The following is an 11,901-nucleotide window of genomic DNA, read 5'->3' as shown; positions in this document are numbered from 1 at the left end:
AAATGATAATATAAATGTGACTATGAAATAGATATTTAAATTAATAATCGGTTAACTGGGACTCTTCGGGGTCCGCAGTGGTGGCCGAAGGTAGAGGGGTCATAGGTGGTGGGTCCGAAAGGAAAGGTGGCAAGTGTGAGAATAATGGATAATCAGCCGAGGAAATGTTATTACTGGGGTGGTCAGCGAAAGTTTCTATGTCGTCCAACGGGATAGGAGAAGGAGACCGTGAATTATTACGCACGGGGGAGTGTTGAGCTAGTTGATCTGGTGGTCCCGGTGGGGACCAAGATGAAGTATCTTGGCCTCACCCTGGATGGCGCCTGGTCCTTCGAGGAACACTTCCGGGGATTAGCCCGGAGGTTGGAGGGGGCGACCAACGCGTTGAGTCGCCTCCTCCCGAACCTCGGTGGGCCGGAGACGCGGGTGAGCCGCTTGTTGCTGGGAGCGGTGCGATCGATTGCCCTATACGGGGCGCCGGTCTGGGCGAGGGACCTCGCGGCCTCTCGGCGGGCCCTCCAGGTGGTGAGGGCCGCCGAGAGGCGGCTAGCGGGAAGGGTCGCGAGGGCGTATCGCACCGTCTCCCACAGAGCGGCGCTGGCCGTGGCGGGCACCCCCCCTCCCGTGGAGCTGCTGGCGGAGGGGCACGCTAACGCGTACCTCCGCCGGCGGGAGCTGCGAGAGTGGGGTGTCGTGCTAACGGCCCGGGCAAAGGGGGCCTGAGGGACCAGGGGAGAAGGACGGTGCTGCAGAAGTGGCAGCGGCGACTCTCTGACCCGGGAGAATCGGGTCGGAGGGTCGCCGGGGCCGTCCAGCCCATCCTCTGCGAGTGGGTGGACAGGGGATGGGGGTCGCTGACGTATAGGACGACACAGGTTCTCTCCGGACACGGGTGTTTCGGGGAGTTCCTGTGTCGTATCGGGAAGAATCGCGGACTACACTGCCACCACTGCGAGGCGGAAAGGGACACGGCGGACCACACCCTTGCTGAATGTCCAGCGTGGGGTGTGGAACGCTGTGTCCTTACGGAGGTAATTGGGGGGACCTGTCGCTCCCGACCGTCATGAGGAAGATGGTCGGGAGAGAGAGGAACTGGAGAGCGGTCTCCTCTTTCTGCGAGCAGGTGATGCTGCAGAAGGAGGGGGCCGAACGAATCCGCCGGGCGGGTCAGAAGGGGGGTCCCGGCCACGGATGACGGCGGGGGGGCCGCGGGGTGTTGTAATGACACCGGCGGCCCCCTCATCGCGTCCGGGCCGGGAGAGTGAGTTGTTCGGGAAGAGACTCGGGAGGGAGGTCGGGGGGACCTCCCTCCGGAGTCAAAGGGGAGGACTCCAACTGTAAAGGTTGGGGCTTTGGTCGCGGAGTCCCCTGTTGGGGGCTGAGGGTCGGCGGGGCATTTGCCCGGGCACTCGGGTGATAGGTCGTCGGGGTATTTGCCCGGGCCATCATCGTCGTGGGGTCCTAGGACACCACGACCCCCAACAGGGAGTATTAGGGATGGGTGGACTGGGGCTGACTGGGGAGTGTCAGCTCTCGCCCTAAAACCTCCCCTCAAACAGAGGGGAGGTCCCCGCGGAGTGGTGGTCTGCCACACTCCGTGGGTGGGGTTAGGGCCCGAAAGGGCAGCGCACCGGCGATAGGGACTGTACACTTGGCAAAGTGGGGCGCGGATGAAGTGCCGTTTGGCCGATCCCGCGCCTCACACAGGCAGGGCTGGCAGATGGAGGTAGGTTTAGTGAGTAAGAGTCTCACACTCCCCCCGCGTTCCGCCCAAGGAGCGCGGAGGGGCCCATGACGGGTTCTTCCTTCATAAAAAAAAAGTTGATCTGGTGGAATAGGCGAATATGATAGAGATGAAGGTGGAGGGAAAATATCTGTATCTGTCAAAAATGCTTCTATTTCTTGCAGAAAATCCTCAACTTCTTCATCAATGGTCACCTCTGGTTTTAGTTGAGGGGGTGATAGGCGATGCAACAGAATGTTAGTTTCGCAGGGTGGCACTAAATGAGTCAAAGAGTGGCAATGTGTAATTAAAAGGGAAAAAAACAAAGGAAGAGGCAAAAATAAAAGACAATAACAACCAGTCGCAAAAAGAAAAGAAACCAACAATATAATCAATAAAAACTTACTGCTGAATAGTTCGACGACAGAAAAAGAATATGCAGTGTTCAGAAGTTGCTCCAATTCAGGGTGAAACGAGAGTGGTTGTAGGCTGGATCGCACTGACTATAATTGCTCACTTATAGTGGAAATGCTGATTTATGATGCACGAAATTTCAACTTGCGACTAGTACGTTCGGACGATTAGACTGAAGACTATGGAATGCCTCGGGCGGTTTCGCTGCCCTTTTTATAATATAGGAAAAGTCGTGTAGGAGGGGATTCTTCGAGAACATTCGATGAGGGAAATGCCCTTATTAGGCAATGGGAAAACGCCCAAAGTTAGGTAACGGGAGGACACGTATATCTAAAATCGAAGGGCCAACTTTGGACCTTGATAAGTGACCGAGAGCGTGATCATGGTCATGGTGACGAAATGCACGTGTTCACGGCCAAGATAACCCAACATTCGTGGTGATAAGGTAGACGATGCGCTAACGTTCAGGGTTGCTGCAAGAAATGTTTGTTTAATGATCACGCGACGAGCACATGTACTGTGTGCCTTACGGTTCCCGTAAGGTTCCCGCTTGATACCGTGTGTCGAATATAAAAAAAAATATTCAATTGAAATTGTGCAACAACCGTGAGTGTCTTGGCTCAATAATGCGTGAATGATAAATAGCACGCGGTAATTACTAAAACGAATGTAATTCTATTATCTATTTCTTACGAAAGCAAGGGACCGTGGAGTCTGGACGTAACAGTTCAATGCAATCATTCAACGTTTATTGTTTCACATTACAACTGCACAATCCTGGTTAAAATTTTCAGTGAAAAAAAAATATAGCAGCCAACATGTTAATAAATTCTAAAATTTTCATAAAACTTATAGATTTCAGAATAGATTTCAGAATAAATTATATATTTCTTCTAAACTATTAAAAATAAACAAATATAACTTGTGTATTATTCAATCAAAGTATAACATGTAGAATGAAAAAGAAATATTCTTTTAAATTTTAACAAACATATGATAATTATGTCTATAAATTACCTATAGTTTTAAGACCAAATAATTGTTTGCGTGCTTGATTAATTTTTTTCACGAACGTAGGTAACAACTCGAACGTATTACAAATATCTTCGTGCACATTAGGCATTCCGTTCATAGTTGGATTTGAAGATGATTTTCCACTGATAGCTACTAGATCTTGAAGCACCGTATTAATTATGCAGGATAATAAGGAATATCGTTGCAATGTTCGAGATCCAAATGAATAGTTTCGCAACTTTTGGCGTTTATTTTTTTTTCCAACGGTATCTGACTTAGTTATTGCGATTTTACGCTTAGGTTTGATATAATATTTCCAATAATTTTTATTCAATTGTGTTTCAGACTCTAAGGAAATGGGTGATAGTTTCTCAAATATATTTTCTGCCTGTAGACTTCTTAATGAACAAAACGTTGTATGTTTTGTTAGATTGGATTGTATTCCTATGGAATATACCATAGTTTATATCATTTATTCCATTTTCTTACATAATAATTAGCTTATTCCTAAATAATCGTCTTGTTAATTAAAGATTCTATTTTATTAATTAATATTACTTGAGCAAGTAAAAAATCTGATAGACGCACTTGTTGGTTTGTATATTTATATTACGTATTTTAGATAATGTATCACGTACGATATTCGCGTTTTTGTTGAATACATATTAATAGATTTATTTGTGCTTCAGTATAATTGCTTTAAATTGAGCGTGTGTATCTTACATGTGTATGTTGCATGTGTAGTGCGCAAGCAAGTATGAGAATGTTTTTTCTACTATAACTAGCGAATATATTTAGAGCGACAGATGTGACGAAAGATATAGAATATTCTCGAGGGATCGAGATAGATACACTGCATATACGCAAGATACAAACAGTGCCGGATCTACACATAAGCTAGATAAGCTGTAGTTTAGCGCCTCACATTATAAGGATCTCCTAGACTCATTATTTCTTGTTAATAAAATTGGTACTATAAAATTTTTTTTAAATTATTTTTTGTTATGAACTACTTTTCATTAATTATTAGGTGTTCCGGTTAGTTTTGAGGGATTAATATAGATGGGTATAGCTACAAATCTATTAGCGATATTTTGAAGTTGGTACGTCATTGTACAATTTGAACATAGCTACAAATAATGTGACACATGGCATCGCATTCGCGTAACATAACCACACTTTTTGCGCGATCGAAAATGGAGCGTAGTAAAAAGCATTTTCGTCTTTTACTGCTTTATTGCTTCGATTCGAAGAAAACGGCTGCCGAAGCTCACCGATTTATCTCAGAAACTTATTCTGAGTCTGCTCCATCGATTAAAACGTGCGAGTACTGGTATCGGCGATTTCGGCGTGATGATTTTGATTTGAAAGACAAAGAACGTTCCGGTCAACCAAAAAAATTCGAAGATGCTGAACTGCAGGTATTACTGGATGAAAACTCAGCTCAAACGCTTCAAGAACTAGCTGAAGCATTAAATGTTGGTAAATCAACCGTTTCAGATCGTTTACACGCAATGGGGAAGATTCAAAAAGAAGGCAAATGGGTTTCCACATGAATTATCGGAATTGGCAATTCAAAATCGATTAACCATTTGCACTTCATTTCTTTCTCGGCACAAAAAGAAGCAGTTTTTATATCAAATTCTAACTGGAGACGAAAAATGGATCTACTATGATAATCCTAAGCGTAGAAAATCATGGATAAGTTCAGGCCAACCATCGACATCAACTTCGAAACGCAACATCCATGGAAGTAAAGTGTTATTGTGCATTTGGTGGGACATGAAAGGTGTTGTGTATTATGAATTGTTAAAACTGAATCAAACCGTTACTGCTGAGCGTTATCAGTAACAATTAAACGATCTGAATCGTGCTTTGAGCCAGAAATGTCCAGTAATAGCGTAAAGAAAACTCAAAGTGATTTTGTTGCACGATAATACTCGATCGCATGTGGCAAAAACTGTTAAGAATACATTATCGGCACTTAATTGGGAAGTCCTACCACACGCCGCGTATTCACCAGACTGTACTTCTTCCGATTATCATTTATTCCGATCCATGCAGCACGGCCTTGCTGACCAGCACTTCACATCATATATAGAAATTCAAAAATGGCTCGATAAGTGGATTGCCTCGAAGGATGAACATTTCTTTTATCGCGGAATTCACTTGTTGCCCGAAAAGTGGGAAAAAGTTATAACTAACAATGGAAAATATTTTGAATAAAATATAATTTAACGTCTTTCTACAATAAACGTGTTTTTTTTGCAAAACAATCCCTCAAAATTAACCGGAACACCTAATACATTTTTTATATTTATCACAAAAAATAATGTATTACAATATTTCTTCGCGAAGAGCTGTAGATTATAAAATCTTAGTTTTTTCTATTAGCTACAACTAAGGCTGTGTTCCGTTATTCACTGCCAGTGACTGTTCTAACTTCTGAGAGTACTGTCGTCAGTGTATTTCAGAACGCAGCCTAAAATATATGAAAACTTGTTTATTTGTAACTATGAAGACGGTATGGTACGTCCGCGATTGCGTGCAAGCATGCTTCAAAGTAAACTATATTCTTTGAGTATTTTATATATAGAGAGTGATAAATTAAGAACTTTGTCATTCGAAGATATTGTAACAGACTTCGCGATAAGGAAAACATGGAAACAAATGTTCTAAATAAAATTCAATCCCAATATTTTGTATCATTCGTTTGTGATGTTGCAATCTTGCAATAAATATATATGAACATATACATATGTACGTATTGTTATTCCTACGAGTGTATTAAACATGTTTTTTTATTGTTCAAGTTTACTATTTTGGGAAATATAGGGGGGCTTCTGAAAAATCATAGCATAAGGGCCACAAAATCATAGATCCGACCCTGGATACAAAGGAGGATCCTTCAAATCCTTCCGCCCAAAATGGACCCACTCTCGATGATACAACGTCGTTATGACATGTTACGAGTCGGATAATAAGTAATAAACATTAACTCTGCACAGCTAAAAAGTTTGTATTAAATTTAACACATTTTACATGTCCCAATTTATCCACTCTGATTTTAATGTTAATTTAACAGAAGGCAAATATGGGTAAAACTGAAGGAGACGGGCTTCCTCACCGATTTCCTTCTAACTGTGCAATATCGTTTATTTTGATGAGAAAATACGATTGCGAGAAGGAAAATCGTCGCTCGCAACTAGAAAGAAAGTTATCACCTACTGAAAAATGACAGTTTCGGGGTTAGGAAATCTGTCATACTGGCGGTCTACGGGCGTAGCGCACACTGACCGAGCATGCGCAGTGACGTCAAAGTGCGCGAAATTAAACGCGTGTGTACTTGCAATGCAAATTAGTACGATTCCAAATAGGTTTTCAATTCATGTGAAGCGAGGTACTACGCAAAGCAAGGTTCTATATTGTAATTTCCACGCAGTACTTTTGGTCACCTAAAAGTTTTGTTATTTTTTTTATGTGGAATAGTACTAGGTGACGGGCGAAGTCCGCCTCCTCGTGCTCTTCCACCCAAGCATATACTTTCCCAGTATAAACTTTCTTACTTTAATATTATTAATTTTTTATACTGGGAAAGTATATGCTTGGGTGGAAGAGCACGAGGAGACGGGTTTCGCCCGTCACCTAGTACTCTTCCACATAAAAAAATAACAAAACTTTTAGGTGACCAAAAGTACTGCGTGGAAGTTACAATGTAGAACTTTGCTTTGCGTGGGACCTCGCTGCACATGAATTGAAAACCTATTGGATAGCGACAATGGCCCCGTTCAGCAGACTCAACAGTTGGGCAACGTTACTAGATTTTCCGCTGATACTCGATGCTGATTTGTTGGCTCTAAAAGTTGGAACCAATTATGTTCGATTACTACTAAGCAGTTGAGTCTGCTGAATGCGGCCAATCATGCAACATTTCTAATTCCGCGCACTTTAACGTCACCGCGCATGCTCGGTCAGTGTGCGCTACGCCCGTAGACCGCCGGTATGACAGATTTCCTAACCCCGAAACTGTCATTTTTCAGTAGGTGATAACTTTCTTTCTAGTTGAGAGCGACGATTTTCCTTCTCACAATCGTATTTTCTCATCAAAATAAACGATATTGCACAGTTAGAAGGAAATCGGTGAGGAAGCCCGTTTCTTTCAGTTTTACCCAAATATGTAAATAAATAACACAAGTATTATGTGAAAAATTTACACAAAAATGTAACACTTGGTTATCCATTATCCGGAAGAAAAGTTTATGTTAAATTAACATATTTATAATGTTAAATTTAATTAAAATAAAATGTTATTTTTGGCGGTGACCAGAAAAAGCGATATATCTCTTTATGATGAATAACATAAGAGATATGTCGATTTAACAAATGGAAACTGTTATTAGAGAAAAAAGTAGTACAATTGTTAGCGAAGATTGTATTACCCGCCGTAGCGCGTGGCGCATTAAGCATGCGGAGGGATAGGGATCCTCAAGTGAGGGATGGGACACCAAGCGGCAGGATGCGGATTGGTCGTCCGCCATTAATGGGATATTTCCGCTTTGAATATATTCAAATATGTCAAACAATGGTAATGCATATTTATATTAAATGAGCGATATCTTTGTTGTATATTTGATAGTATATCTTTGTTCATTTTATCTTTATTAGTTTAACATTCTCCTTATTCTTAATATTATTATTCTAACATTAATATGACATTAATTATTGTTGTTGTTTAAAAATTTATAACTTATTGTGAATTATTTTCATCACATAATTAAATAAAATGATTCATTAAGTTATTTTGTTTCTTTCTTTAATATAATTTATTATAATTGAAATAATTCCTCAATTAATAAAATTGAATTTATTGGGTTGGTCAAAAAGTAATTGCGTTTTTTTCCAATAGATGGACATGTCTTGAAATGTAACTAACTTCATTCTAAACCGCAAATTCATTATGTAGGTTAATAACTCACAGTTCAAGCTTGTTTTAGAAAAAGAAAGTACACGATTTCGTTAACAATTGTTTGTTTGCCGTCGATTTCAAAATGGAAAATCAAAAAGAACATTTTCGTCATATTTTGTTTTATTACTTCCGAAAAGGGAAAAACGCTGTGCAAGCTCATAAAAAGTTATGTCATGTATATGGCGAAGATGCTTTAAAACTGCGGCAGTGTCAAAATTGGTTTACTAACTTTCGATCTGGAGATGTTAATGTGAAAGATGCACCACGCTCAGGAAGGCCAATCGAAATTGATGATGACAAAATAAAGGCACTGATCGATTCCAATCGGCGTTTAACGACACGAGAGATTGCTGAGAATCTTAACATATCGAAATCGAGTGTTGAAAATCATTTAAAACGACTTGGATACATTAGTAAGCTCGATATTTGGGTACCACATGAGCTCAAAGAAATTCATCTCACTGAGCGTATTGACATCTGCGATTCTCTTTTGAAACGTGAGGAAAATGATCGATTTTTGAAACGTATGATAACAGGCGACGAAAAATGGATCGTCTACAACAACGTCAAACGAAAAAGATCGTGGAGCAAGCGTAATGCACCTGCTGAAAGCACTTGAAAAGCAGATATTCACCAAAGAAAGATTATGCTGTCAGTCTGGTGGGACTTTAAAGGTATTGTGTATTTTGAGCTGCTTGCAAGGAATCAAACCATTAATTCAGACGTATACTGTTGTCAACTGGATAAATTAAATAATGCCATCAAACAGAAACGTCGAGAATTGGTGAATCGCAAAGGTGTTGTGTTTCACCATGATAACGCTAGACCACGTACAAGTTTGGTCACTTGTCAAAAATTGTTGCAGCTTGGATGGGATGTGTTACCACATTCACCATATTCGCCAGACCTGGCACCATCAGATTACCATTTGTTTCGTTCTTTGCAAAACGCCTTGAATGGTAAAACTTTTACTGCTGATGAGGATATCAAATCGTTGTTGGAATTGTTTTTTGCTGAAAAAGATAAGAACTTTTTTGAGCGCGGAATCTTGAAGTTGCCTGAAAAATGGCAAAAGATAATCAAACAAAATGGACAATTTATTGTTTAATAAAGTTTTTGTTTCCCATAAAAAATTCGCCTTTTATTTATATAAAAAAAACGCAATTATTTTTTGGCCAACCCAATATGTAGACATATTTTCGATTTAGTTATTTTGGGTATGTTCACAGAGACGCTATTAACGCTACTAATCTATAATTTATGTCACACTACATATAGAGTTTTAGCCCTAAATAGCGCTGATAGTGAGCTTCCTGAACACAGCCAAATGTTGTACTCAAAAATGACGCATAATGTCATCACTTCCGCTATCCCATTAATGGCGGCTTTGTCCCATCCCTCATTTGAGGATCCCTAGCGGAGGGAAATGGACGGGCCAATCGGTGTGAGCGTGCGGAGTTCGGTTAGACGAATAGAGCGCGTACTGCGTGCGCGGAAACAAGCGAGCGAATAACAGAAGCGAACTACCTTCTCTTCGACTCTGGCAAGCAGCCTACGTGCTGATGTACGCTAACCTTCTATTGTAAATCAGTAAAGAGTTATTCAGATCGTAGCAGCAGTATTGTAGTGATTTGTTCCTTCTGACTCTCACCCCGGAGAAACACAATAGAGTTGGCGACGAGGATAAAGTTCGAAACGTGAGGCACGCGATTCCAAGCATCTACAGACAAGAGATCAAACATGGCGGAGGAGAAAATACTGATTCAGGGCAACCTAGGTCTCGAAATGTTTGAGTCATCGAGGGCCAATTAGAGAAAGTGGCTAAAGAGATTCGAAGCGGGACTTACGGTTCACTAGGTTCCGGACAGACAAAGGGTGACGTATTTATTACATTTTATTGGTCCGGTGGCATTCGACATGATTTGTGATAAGTTGGCACCGGCGGAACCACATGACTGCACATACGTCGCCTATACAACTGCCTTGGCTGATTTTTACGCGCCAGAGTCACTAGAAATCGCTGAAATATTTCGTTTCCAAATGAGAAAACAGCAGGACGGCGAGAGTATTAAGGAGTATGTAGCGGCTTTACACAAGCTGAGTGTAAATTGCAATTTTGGTGCCTACTTGAAAACGGCCTTACGGAATCAATTTGTGTATGGGCTCACGAGTAAACGTGTGCAATCTCGACTGCTGGAGACACGAGACCTGGATTTTGAGAAAGCCATCCAGATAGCCACATCCATGAAACTTTCGGAGACGAATGCATTGCAATTTCACCAGGGGACATCGAATACATCAACCGTTGATTACGTTGGGACAAAGGCAGATAAAAAACCCAGATACGTCAAGAAGCCGGCATCAACACATAGTGGAGGCCATGCAGGAAGGTCGCAGGCGAAGTCGGATCACACTAATACAAGTTAGAGTCCCTACAATAAGAGTCTTGCCATAAGGCGATCGGGGCAAAATCCTGCGAGAGAGAGGGATACATTGGGTGCTTTCCAATTGCTTACACATCTTAACAAAAGCATTTTATTGGCTATATATTATCTTGTAAGGTTTTTTAAATAATATATAGCCAATAAAATGCTTTTGTGTTAAGATGTGTAAGCAATTGGAAAGCACCCAATGTATCCCTCTCTCTCGCAGGATTTTGCCCCGATCGCCTTATGGCAAGACTCTTATTATAGGGACTCTAATACAAGTGATAAATTTAGCGGTGCATGTTTTAGGTGCGGAGGCAGACATTTGGCGACTAAATGTACATTACCTAGAGATATTGTGTGTAATAAATGCGGTACAGCTGGACACTTACAAAAGGTGTGTATGAGCGGAAAGCGAGGTAATAGTGAACATACAAATGCGAATCAGATTGAAGAAATCATGACGTTGGACAAACGTAAGGATCGAAAGAAATTTTACGAGACAATACGCATCGACAGTGTGCCGGTAAGATTCGAAGTAGATAGTGGCGCTGCGGTGACTATTGTAAGTACAAAAACCGCACGCAAGTATTGGCCAAATAGTAAGTTGCGTAGTACAGATGTAAAGTTAATCACTTATTGTAAGACGAATGTTAAGATTGCAGGAGTGATGTCAGTACAGGCAGGTGTTGGGAATACAGAAAAGACCTTAGATTTATATGTATCGAAAGTTGATCGTGAGCCGTTGCAAAGACGTGAGTGGAAACGAGCATTACAGATCCAATTGCATGAAACCATTGATTGTATTAATGAAAGCGGAGAAAAGCAGTTGGAATCAGTGCTCCGTCAGTATCGTGAGTTATTGGATCCGACATGTACAAAAATACGCGGCATTCAAGCGACTCTCACATGCAAAGCAAATACGAAACCAGTATTTTTAAAGGCTCGCGCGGTACCGTTTAAGCTATTACCACTCGTAGAAAAAGAAGTAACTTAAAAGAGGTCGGGATGTTCGAAAAGGTAAATGCATCACAATGGGTTACACCGATTGTACCAGTACTAAAGAAAAACGGCACGGTTCGAATTTGTGGAGATTTTAGTGTAACAGCGAATCAGAATTTGGTAATTGATGAGCACCCATTGCCGACCACGGACGAATTATGTTCATCATTAGCAGGTGGACAAAAATTTAGTAAAATTGATCTACAAAACGCGTATTTATAATTAGAAGTTCGTCCGGAGGATCGGGTAATATTAACCTTAAATACACATAAGGGACTCTACCGCAGCACGCGATTACTTTACGGCATAGCGTCCGCGCCAGCAATTTGGCAAAGAGAAATGGAAAAAATTATAGG

At 41.3% G+C, this 11,901-nt stretch overlaps 1 protein-coding gene across 1 annotated transcript; it reads left to right on the top strand.

Moving 5' to 3' along the window:
* Positions 1-8,199: 8,199 nt before the first annotated feature.
* LOC113563004 (histone-lysine N-methyltransferase SETMAR-like) lies at positions 8,200-8,598 on the top strand (the record flags this gene model as incomplete). Its single annotated transcript, XM_026973976.1, has 1 exon — positions 8,200-8,598. A coding segment is annotated over exon 1 (399 nt), but the record flags the coding sequence as incomplete, so codon positions are not given.
* Between the last annotated feature and the right edge of the window lie 3,303 nt (positions 8,599-11,901).

The sequence above is a fragment of the Ooceraea biroi genome, chromosome 12 (genome assembly GCF_003672135.1).
Source record: "Ooceraea biroi isolate clonal line C1 chromosome 12, Obir_v5.4, whole genome shotgun sequence".
Taxonomy (NCBI): Eukaryota; Metazoa; Arthropoda; class Insecta; order Hymenoptera; family Formicidae; genus Ooceraea; species Ooceraea biroi.
The sequence above is the reverse complement of the archived record's forward strand: the minus strand, read 5'-3'. Positions and strand labels throughout refer to the sequence as shown.